This window comes from Scomber japonicus, chromosome 8, assembly GCF_027409825.1.
Source record: "Scomber japonicus isolate fScoJap1 chromosome 8, fScoJap1.pri, whole genome shotgun sequence".
In the NCBI taxonomy this organism is placed as follows: Eukaryota; Metazoa; Chordata; class Actinopteri; order Scombriformes; family Scombridae; genus Scomber; species Scomber japonicus.
The window spans coordinates 21,789,946-21,811,497 of record NC_070585.1 but is presented as its reverse complement, the minus strand read 5'-3'; the positions used below and the strand labels follow the sequence as shown (position 1 = coordinate 21,811,497).

The 21,552-nt window shown below is 38.4% G+C and overlaps 2 protein-coding genes across 2 annotated transcripts; one reads left to right on the top strand and one right to left on the bottom strand.

The window, feature by feature from the left end:
• Positions 1 to 989: 989 nt before the first annotated feature.
• Positions 990 to 4,590, top strand: LOC128363074 (RE1-silencing transcription factor). Its single transcript, XM_053323967.1, has 2 exons — positions 990 to 1,231; positions 1,608 to 4,590. The coding sequence occupies exon 2, from the start codon at positions 1,758 to 1,760 to the stop codon at positions 4,269 to 4,271; it is 2,514 nt and encodes an 837-aa protein (XP_053179942.1). The 5' UTR covers positions 990 to 1,231; positions 1,608 to 1,757; the 3' UTR covers positions 4,272 to 4,590.
• Positions 4,591 to 8,724: 4,134 nt separating this feature from the next.
• On the bottom strand, positions 8,725 to 21,332 carry LOC128362815 (uncharacterized). The gene is made up of 16 exons (XM_053323666.1): positions 21,196 to 21,332; positions 16,118 to 16,160; positions 13,821 to 13,974; positions 12,681 to 12,733; positions 12,522 to 12,576; positions 11,384 to 11,434; positions 11,248 to 11,292; positions 10,984 to 11,191; positions 10,730 to 10,751; positions 10,603 to 10,627; positions 10,438 to 10,522; positions 9,655 to 9,671; positions 9,474 to 9,568; positions 9,278 to 9,355; positions 9,033 to 9,188; positions 8,725 to 8,942 (listed from the first exon to the last, which is right to left on the bottom strand). Exons 1-16 carry the CDS (start codon positions 21,330 to 21,332, stop codon positions 8,790 to 8,792), a joined length of 1,377 nt encoding a protein of 458 aa, XP_053179641.1. The 3' UTR covers positions 8,725 to 8,789.
• Positions 21,333 to 21,552: the final 220 nt, after the last annotated feature.

Genomic DNA, 21,552 nt, shown 5'->3' with positions numbered 1-21,552 from the left:
TGGTAGGAAATGCATGAGGAAATGTCACTATTTTGTTTCCTAGGGCGGTGAAGGCATGGCCCACCCTACTCTGCCTCCGATTGGCTAGTACTCCCTTATGAGGAGTGTGATTGGTTGGAGTCAGGGTAGAATGTCAAGGCCAGCCAATCAGAAGAAAGAGGAGGGCGGGTCATGACTTCGCCGTCCTAAGGAGAAAAAAAAGACGTCGAAGTCAAAGGACGAAGTTTGAGCGTAGTTTCTTCAGGGATAGCACCAACGCTACGTACAGTTCGCCAGCTGTCAAGAAAAACACAAAGTAAAAACGCAAACATCCGGTCACAACTTTCAAAATAATCCTTCACTCTCGCAACAGCACATTACATAAAATACAATATATAAATCTGTCAGTGTCGTGTTTAGTATTGTATGTTTTTATTATTATACCTCATTAATTTATTGACATAGTTATTTTTCAATTTGAATGTATTTTAAATGTTTATTATCTATTTATTTTGTTATTTTATGTTGACTGGTATATATATATGTACACACACATATTGTATTTGGGTGGTGGTGGACATAAAATATTTGTGTTGTCTGCAAATAAAACAAATATGTTTTATATATTATATATACAAATATATTTTTCATACTTTGCATATGTCATTTATGTAGAAAATGAACAATTAGATAGATAGATAGATAGATAGATAGATAGATAGATAGATAGATATTTTATTAATCCCTACTGACAACCAAGAGACTGCAAGTAATATACATGCATGTTGATTTATCCTCCTACCTATCCTTAAAAAATGATTGCCTTCTTGAGTAGCTTCTCAACCAATTCAGCAACAGCCCTCTGATACTATTCCTTTACAATTGAATTGACCAACTGATATATTGCGATCACAGGTATCAAAAGCTTATTGTAGCTCTATAAAAACTCCCACTACATACTGTTTTTGTCCATACAATAAATAATTCTTTATATAAATCTATCTGTTTGATTTGAATCCATTCTGACTGCTTCTGAATAAATTGGTCGAGCTTGGATTGATTGATTAATTGATCGTCGCTCTTATTTTGAAGGCTGCATCAACCCGTTTCCGGAAGCTGTTAGCTAGCTTCAGCTAACGACAGGCTAATGCAAAAAACGGCTCGGCTCGCAGCGTTGACAAGCGTTACTAGACGTCAACAGAAACATATATTTTTAACCTATGAAAACGTTTTTACTCAACGCTTCAAACAGGTATGTGTGAGAGATGTTACTCCCTTACAAACATAAACAGTTTAAATGCGTACCGTCGTCTTTACGACCCCCCTGTTGTGGTCAGATGGGCCTTTTCCTTGTGTGCAAAGGGAGACTGGTCGCGGCAGCAGCACAAACATGTCATTACAGCTGATTTCATACATATTACTTAACCGCTGTGCGTCCTAAGGTATTCTAACAATCCGAGTAATGAAGAACAGGTAACTGCATGTGCAAAAAAAAAAAAAAAAAAAAATGCTGCTTGAGCTGTGTGTGAGGGGGGAGGGGCTTTATGGGCCTTGCCTGTAATATTAGCACTGTAAGCTTCAGTCACTGATTCCACTTTAAAGCATTTTTCCTTATCCATTTTTCACAGTGGGAAGACACCTAATTTGACCTGTTTCTCCCGTTGCTCCCCTGAGGGGTAAACTCTGGGCGTCAGGTGGAGATGGATGCTGACTCCTCTGTATAGCCTCTGAATTTGTTGGACCTGTTGCCAGGTGACCGGTGGACCTCACCACTCAACATGAAGCCTGTCAGCTACCAAAGCATGCCATCATCTGTGAGCGGTGGACATCCAAACTTTACCCTGGATCGTGTGTTAAGCACGTCCAACGTGATGTGTTGTGAGAAATGTGGATTTGCTTCCACAGACTCTGTAGCGTTCAAGAAGCACATGATTGAGCACATTGGGACAAGGTTTTACTGCTTTTATTGCAACAACGTCTCATTCAGTGAGGCTGAGTTGAGCGCTCACCTGAAGCAACACACTGCAAAGTATCAATTTAATTGTCCTCACTGTGGACAGGTCTACATGAGGAGGGTCTGCCTGGTCAAGCACATTGAGCGTCTGCACAGTAAAAACATTACTCAAGGAGCCGCTAAGCCTGGCATGACAAAATCTCCACATGTCCCTGTCTCCAGTGCCTTACCAAGTGTGCCGACTGCTGATCCATCGACGCTCATACCACTTGTACGAGTGACAGTACCAACTCCCAGCACACCTGCATACAGACATGGAAAAGATGAACACAAAGGCAAAACACTGGACACAAATGTATCAATTGCCACTAACGGCAATGCAGAACTGTTACCACCTCTGAATGGACTCATTCAGCACAACAGAGCTTTAACTGTATCACTTCCAGAGGAAGTAACAATCCCTGCTGGCTGCTTGGTTGAACTTGTTGAGGTGAAAACTGTTAATGGGACAAAGGAGCTAAAGCTGAGGCTCGTCTCTCAACAAGAAAACGAGTCTGTGATAAAAGACGGAAGGACAGCCGTCTCTCAAAACACTGCACTGGGAAAACCGTTATCATCTGCATTAAATCATCCAAAAACAGTAAAGTCTACAAGTATGGGGACGTGCACAGTAAATAGGAAACAGTTTGAAACAAAGGCTGTGAATGTGGAGCGTCCCACTGTTGTCCCAGTCAGTATTTCTAAAAGCCTTTCAAATCAAGTAAGCAAAGAAAAATGTGGATTGAAAAGAACATCTCAAGAAGTTATCAACCTGGAATGCCACACGGTTATCCCAAACAAAGTTTCCAAAAGCATCCTCAATCCTGTGAGAGAAAGAAATAGTGGGATCATCATCACACAGAGAGAACATGTAAACCACAATGCTGCACATCCCACTGTCATCTGCAGCAGGGTCGGCAACAATCTGACAAGCAACCTGCATCCAGAAAACATGGGAGCACACGTGTCTCAGAGAGCAGTGGACGAGAGGAAAAGACTTATTCCAGAGCATTCCAAGATTATTCCTCCCAGAAAGCCATGTGACATAAAAAGCACTCCTCGAGACGTGTCTGTGGCGGTTAAACTGGAACCTGGGGACGCACACCTTAAAAGCAACACTCCAAAAATAAAGAATGAGGCGGTGGGCGTGAAGCACCAAAGTTTGAAATCAACTTCTCCTTCTTTGAGTGTCCCCTTAGCTGCAACTGCTCAAGTGAGACCTTCAGCCATCTCTGTGTGCAAAGATAACCTCTCCCCAAATCCAACTTTTCCCACATCTGGCGCAGCACGGAGGACTCTAAATGAGCCCCTGTCAGTCAAAACACCTGTGGTTTGTAATCGCACAAATTCAAAAATTTCATCTTGGACTCAGGAAGTCAGATCCAACGAGAGGGCAGTTGAAGGAGACATCCCAGAACCAGAGGGGTTTCCTGTCATCTCCTCTGTGTTTTCGTTGAGTCAACAACCAGAATACGTCCAAGGCTCCATGCAGCCGCTGGTAATGGCTCTGCGTGGCATAGTGATGAATAAAAGTAACAACAGTACCTCTCGGCATCAAATCAAGATAACAAACGTCAGCACGGAGCAGGTGAAGGAGACACCGACGTCAGGCACGCAGGTGGCCAAAAAAAATGGATCCTTGATCCATGACTTACTGACACAGAAGATCGGTCAGACGGTGAAATTAGAAGAACCCGACAAAGGTATTCAACACCCTGCCCCACTGACCCACAACAATCCTCCAGTCAAAGAAGAAGAAAAAAACACTGCGTCGACAAACAAAGATACACGCCGTCACATTCCTGACTTAAAATTGTCAACAGACGAGGGACCAGTTTCTAAAATTGCCACACCTGTAGATTTGTCTGTGACTGCAGACCCTCTACAGCAAATACCCGTTATGGAAAAAAAGGAGCATGACATTTCTTCAAAATTTCTGACTGTCTCTTTGAAAAGGGTTCAAGTAGGTGTGTGGAAGAAAAGCAGGAAAGGACTGAAACTTAGAATATCAAAATATAAGACTCAGATACCCATGAGCCGTCTGACTGACTGTACAGTTATTCACCCGATGCCGCTGAAGGTGGACCAACTGGTGAAACGACCAGGCCCAAACCAGCCCGTGGTGGTGCTCAATCACCCAAAGCCCCGGGCCCCCATACAGGGACCAAGTACAGACACTGTTGCTGAGTCAGGAGCCTCTGAGGCAGTTCCAAAGTGCCAAATCTTAAAAATGAGGCTGAGCAAAGTGGTGGGGCAGAAATATGAGGTGATGGGGTGCACTGTAGGGGTTTTTCCATAAATTTCATTGGACACAAATGTAAATTTATGATGAAGTAACAAGTATTATGGTGGAAAGACGCCGACTTAAAAAAAAGAATGGAAAAAAAAAAGACAAATTACTAAGGCAATTTTATTTATGGGAGCAGAAGATGCATATGGACATCAGAACGTCATCGAACGTTGTTATATGTTGTCTAAATATGCATGGGATATGGCATATTCAAGTGCAATGTAGTTTGACTACTTTGAGTCATAGAACACAACTGCTGTAGTAGGTTGCAGTCATTAATACACAGATGTTAAGTGCTGTTTAAGAAGTTCTGGAAACAGTAGGTCTGTCAAAGTGGAAGGCATTAATGCAAAGTAAAGTAAAAAAATATTTATTTTTTGGTTTGATACAATTAAGCTCCTATTCAAGCATTAATCCCTATTTTACTTTCATTAATTCTCAGACCAATAGAACAGTACAACATGAGGAGAGCAAAAAGTCCCTTTTCAGTCATCATATGAACTTGGACCAATTAAAGCCAGTAAAACATTTAGGTCTTCTGACAGTGTTCCTCTACCTTATTTGATGCGATGATGACTAGTTGTAGATATACTTTAGCTTTACCCCAATTCAGGGGTTGCATGCAAAAAGTCCACATTTTAAGACCAATGACCTTTTTGTAAAGTTTTCATCTCAGAGACTCCTCTAAATGCAGTCTGTGGTTTTCGTTTTTCCGGTTTTAAAAGGTCACAATTGGTGAAGCTACCAGGATACTGTAATGAAGTGGTGCATTCAGGCAAACTTTGCAAACTGTTTAAATTTGATTATTTGCATAAGTTTAATTTCCAGAGGTCTATATGTCACTGGTAAATACATTACATAAACTAGACCAGTGAGAAAGCCACAGCGAGGTGTAAATAACTGATGCTTGGTATAAATACTTAGTTGTAAAGAGTGTCTTTAGATGACAGTATGGATATGGTGTGTATCACAGGGTGTTACAGAAATGGAAGCTGTGTTTACCAGCTGTCCATCGTGTTGTGTGAAGTTGCAGTTTTGGGTATTACGGTACATGCCACAGTTTCCCATCAGTATTTACCACTTTGCTGGCTGTTCTTAATGATGAACTTGAAAGTTTATGACTTTACTAGTTGATGAGGAGTTCCTGAATGCACCATAAGTATTGTGGGTTTTTTTATGAGGCGTAAAAGCAAAAATTCAATCCCAATTACCATATGTGGTACAGGGCAAACATCTTTATAGAGTCATTGTGCATTTCACTGTCAAGTCCCGCATTAATCTATTATTATTGAATATTTATATTATTTTGACTATTTCCAACTCATGTATGTTTTCATGGAATGCCTGTGTGTAATTAGTCACAGATACTTTGTCATGAATCTAAATGAGTTGCAATCCTAGAAACAAGTGTTAATGCAGACATTATTTTTTCAGATTGATTTGCTGCTTTGTGTCATACAGTTTGCTTTCTCTTGAGGTCCCAAACTCCATCTGCCATCAGTCCCTATGCAGAAGACGCAGGAGCTTCTGAAATAACGATTGATTGCATGACGGAATGAATAAAAACTAGCCAGACCAGTTTTTTATTGTAAGAGAAAGACAGACTTACGTATTTTACAAGATGTCCCAGCTGTGAACTGTAAATGCTCAGTGACTCTGGGGCTTTTGAAACATGTTGGATCTTGTAGTATAGTTTTCGGCAAGCATCACAAAGGACATTAGCAATCTTCTCTCCTGATACTTTACAGATCTACTTCTCTTCTTATGACAGCATTATGACACCTGTGTGTCTTTGTTTATAATGTAATCATGATATATGAGGTGCTAGACCTATTATTAAATGTATAGGTTTTGGTTACCTACAGTTTTTATTGTGTAAATACGTTTTGGTCACCCACTGATTTTATTGTATATTTACCTATAAATATAAAGCGTGATGGTGGTGTTCATACTCTGTATGCCCGACATTCCACGGCTTCTTTTGCCACAGCAGTTATGTTGTGCTTTACTTTCCTAACACTGCAGTGTCTGAAGCTGCTGCGCTGTACTCCGTCTTTATTATATATAGTTATTTTAAAGGTGTTTGACAGTCCTCTCTGGATGTTTTTACTTTGCCTTTTATTCACTGTTCATTTGTGTGAGAATTATTCATGTTCCAGTTGAAACAGTTTTACTACATTCTGTGTTCATTTTCATTGTGTCCCATGCTTTTATAATAACAATTGTGTAACATTTTTTTTCTATTAAAAGAAAGTAAACATGATAACAACTAACATAACTGATTCCCTCTTGTTGAAAAGAATTGCATGAAGTGCTAATGGTCATAGTAAAATATGTGATATAGTAGGTGAAGATATTTGTCAACACTCTTAGAGTCCTGGATCACAGCCCGCTTGGTGAAGCGCAGGAGCATGCCAACACTAATAGGCCTTTTCTCAGAGCAGATGTTGACTTAAGGAAGAAAGAAAACCACAGTAACCAATAACAATGTTGCCGTTCAGGTGCACCAGTAAGTTGTGACAGTGTCTTTATGAACAAAAGGCCCATCCTCTTTGCCATAGATAGGATAATGAAGACTAACAGTTCTGGTATGACCTGGCTCAAGTTGCCACAATAAACACAAGACATACTACAATGAATTTCAACAAAAGTCTAAAAAATCAAATGAAAAGTTCAATATTTAAAGTGTGGGGTGTGGATCAGGGTGTGCTGCGTGATGCATTGATGGAGAGTGTGAATATGTGTGTGTGTGTGTAGGTGTTGGCAGGTGCAAAGTAAACAAACCAAAACAGGTACTGGAGGGGAGAGTACAGATCTGCAAACAAAAGCAACAAAAACTAGGAGGAGAATATATGATAGCAGCTGACAACTACACCTCTGCTTTATCATCCGGGATCAGCAGCTACACGTGTGTCCAGTTAGTCTAATGAGCTACCAGTAGAGCAGAGGGCACAGGCGGGTGAATATAGACTGCAAAGCCAATGATGACAGAGCTCATCACACACAAAAAACTGTTTCTGATTCACTGGTGGTTGTTGAAGATCACATCTATTGTCTCCCTCTGGGGAAATTGGAGAATTGCTGCAACAATATCACATTTAAAAAATAATTAAGTAAACAAGAACATGTGCAGACACAGGACAAAGATTTAAAAAAGCAGCACCTTATATGAAATCAATTACACACATCTTATCTTGCATGTGTAGGAACAACCACAGAGTCAGGGGTGCGCTGCAGTTATCTGAGTGTGTCTATGTGCTTCTGTCCGTCAGTTAGTAAGCTCAACTGATAAAGGGGCAAATGACTGTTTATCATGATCGTGTACCTCCTCCCACTATTCATAGAGTTTAAAAAAAAAAAAAAACAGGTGTTGCTGAACTGAAATGATATTTGCTCACTTTACTGAAGCAAAAGTTGATTTATTCAATTCTATATTACATTGCAGAGACACATTACATTTATTTGATAACTAACAAGCTACTACAGATACAGCTGCAATTGTTGTTATAGATCAGGGATGTCAAACATGCGGCCCGTGGGCCAGATCCAGCCCGCCAAGGGGTCTGATCCAGCCCACTTTCCTTATTCCTTCCTTCCTTCCTTCTTTCCTTCCATCTGTCCTTTCTTCCTTCCTTCTTTCATGTCTTCTTTTTCTTCCTTCCTTCCTGTCTTATTTTCCTTCCTTCCTTCCTTCCTTCCTTTCTTATTTCCTTCTTTCCTTCCTTTATTCCTTCCGTCTTTCATTCCTGTCTACTCTTCCTTCTCCTCCTTCGTTTCCTTCCTTTCTTCCTTCTATCTGTCCTCCCTCCCTCCCTTTCTTCCTTCCATCTTTCCTTCCTTCCTTCCTTCCTTCCTTCCTTCCTTCCTTCCTTCCTTCCATCCATCTTTTTAATGATCCGGCCCATGTTAGATTAAATTGGGCAGTATGTGGCCCTTGAATGAAAATGAGTTTGACACCCATGTTATAGATGAAACTATCAAGAGTAACAGCTTCCATTCAACTAGTTACAATATATGTATAATAGGTTACTCATCATCATCCAGGAGGTCTGATGTATGAACTCTTTCTAAAAAAAAAGGGCCATTCTGTCAGTATATCGGATACTTTTACATTCAATGGAAACTTCATGTAGATTTTTCTGTTGATTCATACTTATTATCATGATTAGTAGTAAAAATGCTGACTAGTATCATAATTTTGTGTTAGTGTGTCAACATTTTGACTTACAGTATGTTATTACTTTAAATGTATAATTTTGGACACCTTTCTCACAAGTTTGACTTACTGACAATATTGACTTAGTAAATCTTATAGTTTTTACATGCTTAGGTAGGTTAAATTATGAAATGAGCAACACAAAGTAATAACTTCATTTTATTAACATGCAAATACAATCATAATCTGAATATTAAATCAGCTTTTTACCAACATTTTTATACGTAAAATAACATCAGTGGGTTATAGGATGAGATGAACCAGATGGGATACAACAGATCTTTTTCTTGTTCTGGAGAGGTGCCTGTGTGTCATTGTAGCAGCATGTCAACATCCCTCTTTGTTACCGGACATGTCAGCACACAGTTTTCTGGGTATTTGCTTCCCATCACCGTTCTCCCACTGACCAGTATGATTGGGAATATGGAGTGAAACTTGATGATGTCTGTCACCGAGTTAAACATCTGAGGAGAAAATAAAATACAGTGATGATGATGCTGAAGAAAGTGCATGTGAAACTAGGGAGTGTGTGTGTGTTAAATGTGTCCACTCACATCATTTGACCGCTGTCCCGTTCCCAGGGCGAACTTCTTGTTGCTCTCCATGAACCGAATCTTTACATTATAAACTTTCTTCTCATGATACACGGCCAACACCAAGGGTTCACTATTGGAGTTGACGGAACAGTCTCGCACCAAAAATGCCCCGTCCTAATGTGAGTGATCACAAATAGAAGAAACTTAGCTTTAGACATATTCAGATACAATTTGAATGAATCTATAAATATTGATATAAATACCTTGTTCACCAGGTGTAAGGCATGCTCAGCATCTGCTCGACTACACGGCCCAACATACCAGTCCTCTTCACAGTTGGTCTGCCAAATAAATGAAAGTGAAAAATGACTTTACACCTGTACTCAGACTTCATGGTGTTACGTACATGACATCATTCCTCTTTATATGATGATGATGGGTCAGTAGATAGACATATACCTGTTGAGGCTTCTCCATTGGAACAAAATCATGTTGGTCAATGTCTTCTTTGGTTTGTGGCCACTCATGGTGATGACGTTTGGATGACACTCTTTCTTTAGATGTAGATGTAGATGTTAATGGTGACTTTTATAACCAATAACTGTATTATGGCACTGATTAACTGTGAGTTAGTACTTACCGAGATGTTGTTGTGACCTAAATGAAGGTAGAAAGAGCACATGAATGTATTATACAGAGGGCCAGCTATGTGTAATGAATGTGTTTGTTATATGTACATTTGTAGCTCGGTGCAGCTTTTGTTGTTACTATTTTGTCTTTTGATTGTGGTCTGAACATAAAATAAGTGACACTGACACTAAATTATTGCTAATTTGGTAAGAAGAAATAATTCATATTTTGCTATTATTCATTTTCATTTATTTATATCTTTTTTTCTTAACTTATCAACATATACTGATGACAGAGAAGCTGTACATTCACATAATAAACACATTATGACATAAACATAACATAGACTAAATAACACCTATCATTAGCCACACCTAAAGAAAGTGTTTAGACAACCCCCTCCTCCTTCTCCCTGTCCATTTACATTCATGTACTATTAATGCATTCACTAACTTAAACTAAGTCTCTCTCACAGGCAGCCTGGGGACGTCGGGATCCTGGACCTACTATTTTCAATGTTGATTTTCAATGTTGATTTTCAATGCGCTTCTTTCTCTTTGATTGAAATAAGAACTGGATTGAAGACTTATTTATTTGAACATGTGGTGGAGTATGTGGTGAATAAAATAACTAAACTAAATTAAACTAAATTTCCTTAATTCTTTTTCACTCCTTTTCCTACGTCTCCTTTTAGGAAATATGATTTGTCCCACCTGCCATTAGATTTGTATTGTTTGGTTGAAGAGTGTTACATTTGTGCTCTTTTTCAGAGGCTGAGACATGAAAGTTGTACCTCATATCTAGCTGATGAGTCTCCAAATCCAACGAATGTCTTTGATTGATGTAGGAACCTGAATCATTTCCAGCACTCTGTAGATCTAAGACACATTCAGCATTATGACAAGTTTCCAAATGTTTGTCACTGAAATAATAACACTCACACTCATCAAGCTCTTACCTCTCACACGTAAATTGCCTTCTACCTGTTAAAAACATTTTTTTTTAATTATTATTACCAAGATTGCATGATTACTTAGTTTAACTGCAGATACTTGAACAATATAAAATCATATTTGACAATTTACCTTTTTAGTTGCTCTCTGTTGGCTGAAATAAAAAAAGTGGCATAATTTATATAAATGTATATAATCACACAATGCATTCATAATAAGAAACCATCCAGCCTTTTCTCTGATGTTCTTTCTGACCAGCAGATGGTGTCAAAGCTACACTGAACTAACTAGAACAGTTGAAGACAAAGGAAATCCTCCAGTCACATGTGGGTCAAGGACAGCTCATTCATTTCCTGTTACAACCAAAAACAGTAGATAAGACTCACTCTCTCCTGGAGGATTCATGTAGAGTGAGTCCAGGTAGTTTTCTGGCTAACTCCAAGGTGAACGGCGGAGGTGATGGAGACCGCCTGGAAGAACAAAGTACAGTACAAAGTACTGTCAAAACCCATTTAAACTCAACTTTTATGAATAAGTTGAATATAGTCAAGTCAATTACCTGAGTGAGTGCTGTGAAATTAGAGAGAAAAATGACTTATGAATTGCAGTCAACACAATTTAAAGACACAAAAGCATGCTGTATACGGTACATGTGTTTACCTGGTCTCTTGGCAGCATAGGTCGGACACGCTCGTCTGTAACAACAACAACATGTGAATGTTTGGGATGCTACTTGTGGTCGAGAAAGACAAAGTGCTTTTAGTTCATTCTGCTCAGTTGTGTTACCTAATCTGGTCTTTTTTCTGCCTGGCTTCAGGTCTCGATTCACAGCAGGCCCTGTGTTTCAAAAAAGTGAGAATACTGATTCACTGTGCTGAGGGAAGGTTTTCAGGAAAGAGTATGTAGTTCTTTTTCCTTCACAGACACACTTTAGACATAATAAAAAGATGTTTAGAGAGAAAACTGGAATGTAATACAACTATCAGTAAAACACTGATAGGAACCATACTGCACATTTACAGGTGGAACGTGGGTTCATTTAACTTGAATTATGAATGTCATTCACACCTGCAGGAAATTTAGAGTCACCAATAAGTTAAACATGCGTGTTAATGGTCTGTGGGAGAAAACTGAGCATGCAAAGATCACGTCAGGCTAGCAGGTTTGAACCCACAACGAGGCGACAGTGCTAACCACTGTAGTGCCATGTCAACCACCACTTTTTAACTTTTACTTTTTACTGAGTTTTGATGAATGAATTGAAATGCTGAAGTAGATGCTGAAAATCTTTTACCTCTAAAAGAATTGTGGAATTACTTGTTTTTGTACTTAAAGCCGCATTAATCAAGTTAAGAGGGAAAGAAAACAATCAAAACAAGCTGGAAAAAACAAAGTCATCACAACAACATCGCCTAATTAAAAGCAATATTAATCTGGAAAAGTGATTCTTGCCACTTGATAAATCTCAAGTCCAATAATCACTCACATTTTAACATGTTTGATCCCCGGCAACAACTGTGCCAAAAATCTTGGTTTTTAGCTGGTAGATAGTTATTGCTAACCTAACTTTCTGCCTTTTTGTAGTTGAACAGGTAGCACAGTAGGGATTAAATTAAACAGTATTTATTTCACTGAAAACAGCTAAGATGGTTGGTAAGACTGAATTGACAGTAAATGTGCCGTAAAACCAAAATAATGAGCTAAAAGAGGTAAAAATCTGTGGTTTCGGCACTACGAGCAAGCCCTTTAACTTCATGCAGTATCATTTAAGTTAACGTCTTTAATGTTTCAAACCAAATGATTGAGACATTGATTGAGACGTGAAGGACCACAGCTCCGTCTAATGCTGCTTCTGCTTCTTATTTCCAAAGTGAATGCAAAATTGTGTCTAAAGGTTTGTCTAAAAGTTTTTTTGTCACATTACCTGAAATAAATGGGAATACTCTGGGTGGACATCTTGGGAGGATGTTAGATTTACCCTGATGGAGTGGAAAGCAGAATAAAGCCCAGTATAAGTAGGTGTTTGCAGTAGATGAGTTGTAAAGATTCATTCATTTAAAGAACAACTAAACAGAAACCTTACAGTGAACCTTGATGACAGGGCCTGATCCGATGCTGACCTTGGAAGATTCCTGTCTTGAAAGCAAAATAAGTTGTGATCCCTACACCCTCATCAGAAACAGTAATGACAGTAGTTTTAGTAGTTTCACTGTTAGATGACAGATTAAACTCTATGTGAGTTCAAATCATTCTTGTAAACTCAGTTGTTGCCAGTCCCAGCAGTGCACTGTAGCAGCAGACTGTATTGATTACAGAAGGAGAACACTCCAAGTGTGAACAAATTTAAAAGCCACATTCAGTATAAAGTTGTAGGCGTGCAGCTGTGAGGCCCCTGGCTGTGGGCCACATCCATGCAGGAGAGTAAAGGGAGTCTATTCACACTACATGCTTGCCTCTCTTCCCCTTCGGCTCCTGGATAATTGTAATCTCCCGCAGTCTGACTCAGCCAACAGATGGCCCTGGAGACCCACTGGCAGATCATGCTCACTCAGCATGAGCTCTCTCTCAGATCCACACTGCTTTCATTCTCACCACAGCTCGTGGAGGAGCTGTTATTTTTGCCTGCGCTTCATTCAGTTTCATTCTAATTACGTTCACCAGAGATTTTCTGCGAAGGGAAGTGAAAAATACTGCTTCTCATGGCATCATTTGGAGTGCAAACACTTTTAGCAAGTTTGTGACTTCTTTTATGTTATATTTTTATACATTGAAGCAGGCAAGAATAATGAGACTTAGACATGAAATGATATACACCAAAGGTCAAATTAACGCCTACACACAGAGAGAATTACTCAGCTGAAGTCACAGCCCACCGAGCGACCAGAACGGCAATTCTGTGGTTTACTGTTGTGAACGCAGCTTGACTGTAAGCAGTGTGTACTAAAATAAAAAAAACATTGACAAAAACAGTCTGAACTAATTCAAAAAGCCAAACTGAATACATTTTACTTGTGAAATGTTTAGTTTTCTTTTTATGTACTTTTATATGCTTTTACTGTTGAAAAGTCAACATACATTCAATTAAAAAAACTATAAAAATCTGAAAAAATAGAAAAAAAGACATTTGATTGATTGAAAAACTAAACTAAACCCACACTGAAATCTATATAATAAAACTGGAATTGAAAACTAGTGTAGTGAGTTACAGTCATTGTTTCCTTACCTGCGTACTCTCTCTCTTCATTTAATGGCCTTGCGGGAAGTATGCGCACACTGTGCACATCCTCCTGGTCGTCCACCACATCGTACTCAGGCTCTGTGATGCTGTCGTAATGACCGTATTTCTGTTTTCTGTTTCTATCTGTCCTGTTTCGATCCTGTGAAGATCAACATGCAGCTTCTTTAAACTGGAGGTGTTAAGTGTACAAAAAACCCCAATCTGAATACATCTTTGATTCATGAGACTCATATCCATTGTCAAATTAAGCATTTTAAATTGACACTGAGCTGTTAAAATAAAAAATAATGAAGTCTTGTTTTATCATCAGCGTAAAAGACCCTCATCACCTGAAGATTCAAGACCAGAAAGATTTTTTTCCGTTACTGATTTTCTGGTATAGTATGCTTTTAGGAACCCCACAGGGTCAATCTGCTACTTGCTTTAACGTCAACCAATATACAGAAATCTATTCTGAGCTGACAACTAAGTCGGATAATATACGCATATACAACCTTGCTAAGCACAGGAAGCTTTTATGAGGTGTTGCAACATAACCCAAGATTTGTCTCTAAGGGATTTCCTTTTTAAAGCTTCACACTCACACTAAGCAACTAAGAGAAATGTGACAGTCTGTGACAAAGTGTTCAGGTGTTGAATAAAAAACATTTTCTATTCCAGTGATTTAAGGTCGCACAACACAAATTGCAATGATGGGATTTTCTGTTTTTTTTTTTTTTTTTTTTGTGCACCTGCAATGTAGCTGAAAAAATGGTGAAATGAGGGTGATACATAGAATTAAATCAGCTCCTCAGCTCATTCACCTTCAAAGCAGTGTGCTGTGCTCTTCTTTTGTAATGATTAAGAACAACTTTTCCTGGTGTCCAGCAGGTGTAGTGACAGTGGACTTATACACCACAAATAAAAAAAGAAAAAAAAAAAACTATGGTTCAAATAAAAATCACATCAAGCATTATTTAATTACTGAAAATTATGGAATAAGGAAAAGATGGTTGCACAAAATCATGTCAGTGTAACCTATAGAGCTGATTGATGTTAACACTTTAATTTTAACTTGTGATCAAAATTTAGTCCAATATACCTAACAAAACACTATTTTTAATTATGTCTTTTTCATATTATTTTGAATTTCTACAGAATTTCTCTTAAATTGTTTGAAGTCTGAATGCTTTCATAATTCGCCAGCCAGTGCCAAAAATCTTTTGTGGATGAACACACACTGTCAGCTAACAATTTAATCAAAACTACCCAGACTGGATGAAGCATGCATTCCTGCCAGTGCTTTGAAGCTAATTATTACATCCTTCAATTTAGAGACTGCAGATGAAACAGGCGCACCTGCTATCTTCATATGGCTGTAGGGATCAAATCAACTAAAAGGGAAGGCTTTCATACAGCCAACACAGATATGATAATATAGACAGTGGTCGGAAAGCTAGACTCTGCTTCACTACAATGATTACATTTATCACTATAAATCTTCATTTCTGATGTGCGTGTCACCGTTATCATCATGAAAGAAGACAAGAAATACAAGGACACAGCATGAAAGGGGTTTATGTGATTTTGGAGAGTCAGAAAGCCATAAAAATCATTTTTATCAATGCGCTCTGGTTTTATGCTGCATTACTGAAAAGCAATCGTAAGATGTCAGGGGAAATACATTTTAGAAGGAAGTCTGAAGTTAATTGCAGGTTTCCATAAAAAGGAACACAACTAAACACAGTGTGTGTTTCACCAACTAGCTACTTTACTCAAACTGTGTTGTTTTCAATTGAAGACCAGAAATAGAGATTCAGATTGGCTGATAAACAACTTACTTCTCAAAAGACATGAAGGCTGTTTCTTGATTTCACAGCCTTGAGTCACAGGTCTATAATAGATGTATTTATTTGGAGAGGAAGTCATGTGTCAGAACAGTACTGTATCTTTAATTATAACTAAGAAATGAAATAAAAAATATATTCATTTAATTAGCTTAAGTAAATAAAAAGAACGAACATTGTCTAAATTAATAAGACATGTTTAAATGTTTGGCTTTGACATGGTTATTAATTCAACCAAAAGCAGCAGCTGTAGATTATAGTACACTCAGACTAATCCTAGTCTGCACTGTGGTGTTATTGCTGTGCACTAACAATAACAGAGCAGAGTCTAACTCTTTACTCATTTCTGTACCACCAGGTAATTACATAGGGGGTTGCATACTCCAAAAGTTTCCCTGTGGAACGCTCATGTGGAACCAGTGTGGAAAAGCTGCAGATACAGGCACCATAACTCACCATTATCACAGCAGACTCATGGCTGTTCCCTCTCTCCCTGCAGCTAATGAGGGAGTGAAACAAAAAAGAAAAACATCATTAGTTTGGTGTTCTGCTAAAGAATATGGCCTGAATGTCCTTGGCTTTTTCTCCATCGACAGTGGTACATGCAGAAGAATGAGCTCTTTAAACACTACTGAACAGAGCTGTTTGTGGCCCCTCCCTGTTCTTGCTGGGCTCCAGTCTAAGTTACATTTTTGACATTCAGTAGAAAGAAAATATATCTGGGTTTAATGAAAAATTTATTTGTACACAATATGTTTTTGTTTTTACATATTCAATATTTTGGTTAGTCTTTGTTATCTTGTGTAGCCTCTAGGAAAAGTTTTTCTTTCTAAAGATGAGACATGTGGCTTTACATTCAGTATAGAACTGCTTCAAGGACGACTCTTCTAAACAATCCTTTTTATTTGTTATTTTTTCAGTGTTAAGACAATAAGAATAAAGGAATTATGATGAAATCTTAGCTTTTAGAAGTTTGGACATAATTAATGAAAAGCTGATGATAACATAATTCTGAAAATCTGCTAATATTAAAAGTAATAAATATCATTTCTAAATCAGTTCAATTATACTAGAGGTGAAAAACATATAACATCAAGATTAGGAATGGTTTGTTACTGGTGATAAAGAAAATATTAAACTTAAGTGAAGATTTCAGTTTTGTCTAAATGTAATTGTTTGTACACATACTGTATTTAGTATTTAACACCGAACTTGGGGGGGGCAGAGCCTTCTCCACTGTCGCCCCCACCCTCTGGAATTCACTCCCCAAACCCATCAGAGACTGTACAGACCCCCATACCTTCAAATCACTCTTAAAAACACACCTTTTTAAACTGGCTTTTAACCTGTAAACTGTTTTTTATCCTCTTTCTATTTTATGTCTTTTTAACCTTCTACATTGTATGCTCTTTTCATTTTATGTCGTTTTAACCTTCTATATTGTTTGTTCTTTTCATTTTATGTTTTTACTTGTAAGCGTCTTTGAGCACCTGTAAAAGCGTGTTATAAATAAAATGTATTATTATTATTATTAACATACTTCAATTTGCTTTGCTGAGAAGTAAAACAGCGTATCATCGACATATTAAAGGCATGTGATGCAATTTCCAGTAACTTTGTTGCATTATACTATTATACTTAACACAATTCCTAAAAATTAATCAAAGACGATCATAAAAACTATTTAGGTTAGACCACAAAGTATAAACCCACTACATTGATACGCTGTGTCGACATGCATAGAGAAGAGTAAAACCAAAATAGCACTCTATACTCATTTCCTCTTTTTCTTTAAAAGTTTACCTTAAACCCTAAACCGACTGTATGAGTCTACCATACTATCAGTCAACAGATGTTTTGCTGTATGTATCCAGAACATAATAAACACCTACAGATCGAAGAGATGTATTGAAACAAAGTTACGTAATCTGGTTCCATCCTGGGAATCAATTAAAGTGTTATTTCATATATGAATAATGCAGATAAATGGCCGAACGCTAACTGGGCCACAGTGTTAGGGATATCTCAGTGTCAGGAGGGACACTGTCAGAGTTTTACAGTCACATTTGGTAACTCAGTAAGTCCTGCTTTGTTAAAGGCTCCACATCAAACAAGCAGTAATGAAGTCTGACACAGAAGTAATTGAATGGAAAACAGGCACTTTAATCCTCACATTAGCTCTCTGCACTGAAACCAGGTCTCTGTCACATATCCTCATCTGTGTAACATTTTCACTCTTTCTCCTAGAAATTCAGGCAATGCCACCCAAATTTTATTATCTCTCAACAGACTGTAATGAGAAGATGTTAAATAAGGTCTAAGGTAAAGTATCTGGTGAGTCACAAAAATGTTCATACTGAATATATGATTTAAAAAAAAACCCTTCTGCTCTCATTGACCATGAAGAGATCCCTTCATAATTCACTTGTAATGTAAGTGATGGTGAGACACAAAATCCACATTCCTTAAAAGCTTATTTGAAGCAAATATGAGTTTAATTATTAATCATTGCGTTAATTCAATTCAACATCTTTCAAGAAATAGCATTTTGCTTTTGCGTTTGTGCTGAAAGGAATGAAGATATCCACTTGATTTGCTTTCCTTAGACTGCTGAAGTTTTAAATAATTTTCACATTAACTTATAAATATGTATTTCTGTGTACCTTTACCCAAAGAGGAGCTTTTGGTTGCTAAACCTGATCACGCACAGGACTCAGGATGCGAACCTCAGTGGCATTAGTGTCCTGATTTGCCCACCACCCCAACAACTGTGAAAATCATCCAGGCAGTGGTTACTGTATATTTGTGAATGCAACATTACAGGAACTCAAGTTAATAGTATGTAAATATAATTTCAAAGCGACAGTGTTGGACATTTGAGCTTTTAAAAAACATTTTCAGAATAATGTTTCCCTAGAAAGACCCAAAATAGAGGCCAAGAGCCAATCAATCACTCCTCCATTGACAGTATTAATCTCGTCAAAAGATGAATCTCTCTGAAAATGGGGAAAAACAAAATAAGAAGCAGGAAAGCGGGGAGAAAACCTACCCAAAATAGAAGTTAAGTCATTTAAGGAAGGCCCAGGGATTGTGAAAATGCCAGCAGAAATTAGAGGCCACCAACTCACAGTCCCAAAAACTCAGGATTGGGTTTGGCACTGTGGTCCAACACTCGACAGGCCTGTCTGTCTACTTTGCAGAGCTTACTGGGCCATGGGAAGCGGTGTTGGATGAGATGTATAAGGAGAAGGAGATTAGCTTCATGGAGCTAACATCTGAGGTTGAGCACTTAGTCTGGAAAATAAACTTCTGCCCCATGGAAATTGAGTGCAGAGGATTTGTGGAAACCCAAACCTCCAGACGTGACCTGGCTTTGCTACGGGCATCAAGAAACTGCAGAGGCCGAGAGAGAGCTCAGTCTGCAAAGTTATCTGTGGCTCAAATTAGCACATCAGTTCTAATCACGGCAGCAAACTTGAATATTAGTATTGTTTTGTCATAAAATATCATTCTGTTTTAATATGGTCTTGTTGGTCTTTACATTAGCGACATATGACTTAAAAGAGCCCTCCTTTAGTTTGTTTTTTAGCAGGAAATGTATATACAGTGAACAAAGACATCTATGAACATCTAGTATTTTCAATTAGGTGCTGGTCGGTTGCAGGAACATCGTAGTTGAAGCCTCCGTACACTGAAATAACTTTACTGTGACTTTATTAAGAGTGAACAACACGCTTTGCCTCTAGCTTGTTTCCTCATATTTCTACATTTGTGTTTTTGATCTATTTTTACAACAGGCTAACCTTTCTGAGCTTCTGCTCTGGCACAGCTTTTACACACACACACAAATACAGCGATTGAGAGATGGAAACAATTCACAGTTTCCTACCTTTTCAAAAGATTTGAAGAAGAAGAAGAAGCAAACTTGCGTCAGTGGGTGTCCGTCAATTTCTGCCTATTTAGCTACATGAAAGGATAGTCTGCAGTTTTTATTTTCCTCCCTTTGACGTACAAAGACACCTGTGCTGCTTCACGTCTGACTGTCGAAGTCAAGCAGCCCACTGCAGTAACCCGAAATGACTTCCTGTGTGGTGAATAACTGGCCTATAACTAGAGGTCTTCACTGTTGTTTTAGACAATAAAAAATGTATGGAAGGCTTCATTTATGCATCTATGCTCTGATTTCACATCTCAGTGTAGAAGGTTTTCAGGTCATTTAAACAAAGAATCTTTCCTTATAACTAGTTTCTGCATCAATGACATGATTTAAGAAAAGCAAGGGAGGGTACAAAATCAACAGCCACAGTCTCAATGTTTCCTGTGTTTTCTTATGTCATGCAATGTTGACGGCTCATCTTTTGAAAGAGTGTGACTAGCGACAGCAACACAAAAATCTAACATGCAAAATCAGTTTGCTTTTTCAGACTTTGCAGGAAATCTTCTTTCTTTAAAGTTACTATATGACAGTAAGTTCAGTAAATCAGGGTCAAATTAATCTGCCAGTGATGCAGATATTTCTCCTCATTTGAGCAGGAACACGGTGACATTTCAACATCTGCTCCGCTGCGTGCAAAAGTCAGCAAGGTGACATTTACTCGTTTCATTAGAGCATCATCTGGCTTCATCTTTATATCAAACAAGAGGGCAACCGAAATTCCAATTTGTGAGAATATCTTACTCAAGCTTAACCTTTTAAAGTAATGTTTTACTAAAATGTAACACTTTGATTTTAAAGCATTCAGACTTAATTAACAGTCCACTACCAATTAAGTTATACTGTGAAAACACTTTTTGGTTGGATTCAAGTGGATAAACATGGGTTTCTTAATATCAGTATGATTGTTGCATGAACATAAATTCAAGGGAGACAATGAGATGCATCAAACTCAAAATATTAAAAGTTATAGTGTATAACAAATAAGGCACAAAAATATGCTGAATCACATTGAGAATATTATCAATGTCGGCCATGAAGCTTGGTTTTATTGGCCCGTGAGGAAAACGTACCGACAGCACTTAGAGATAAAAGAATGAGCATTACTCAGCTAGTGCAGGATATTATATGGGTGATGTCGTGCTTAAAGCCTCATTCTCTAACCTTCAAAAAAACTGTGACCTCAAACTGTATATCGACAGCCCACCACAGTTTTTTTAATGTTACGTGCAAACATAAAAGGGAAAAGGAAATGTTTTTGGGTCAAAGATTACATTTGTTAGTAGAAAGATAGCTGATATTGTATAAAAATTGGTCGAACTAAGCAAGAAATGAGTGCAGTCAAGATGATCACGCGTTATAAAGGCATTAGCTACCTCTTTATTTAAGGATAAACCAAAAAGAGAGTGCCCTGGCTAAAGCTATCATCATAACACTTTCACAGCACTGAAAATGTCTGGGCTAAATGTTGCACTGCTATAGACTGGTTACAAACCTTGGGTTTTGATGCTTTCATGCTGCTGGGATGCAAAATTGACCAAACAGAAAGGTTCAGCACATAAACTGTAGTGACTTGACTTTGTTTTAAACCGAGCAGCACTGTGACTGTGTATCTTCCTGTCTGCAGCGGGTTGGAGGCCTCGCCCGATGCAGCTGAGCACAGGCGCACAAGGTCAGCCTCTCTCCTGTGGTTTCTTCTGCAATGGTATAGCCTGACTTCCTGTGACAGATTACCATCTAGCCTCTCATATTCTCACTGATGCTTATCGTTTGAGCCGCAAACGCCAACTCTCTGAACATCTCTACACCTTCGTCCCCAGTGACAGCCCCATCAGCCTGTCAATCTGGCAGCTCATCCTGTGTCCTCAACCCCCCCAGCCCACCCATTTTCCTCCCCCAGCAGCCAAAAAATGAGCCATCCTCCCCTCCTCTATCCTGGACCTGTCACTAAGAAATA

Coding starts and splice junctions, on each gene's coding strand:
- LOC128363074 (XM_053323967.1), top strand. CDS start 1,758: ATGAAGCCTGTCAGCTACCAAAGCATGCCATCATCTGTGAGCGGTGGA.
- LOC128362815 (XM_053323666.1), bottom strand. CDS start 21,332: ATGGTAATCTGTCACAGGAAGTCAGGCTATACCATTGCAGAAGAAACC. Junction 13,975..16,117: donor ATGAGTCTGCTGTGATAATG/GTGAGTTATGGT, acceptor TGATCTTCACAG/GATCGAAACAGGACAGATAG. Junction 9,189..9,277: donor CCTTACACCTGGTGAACAAG/GTATTTATATCA, acceptor CACTCACATTAG/GACGGGGCATTTTTGGTGCG.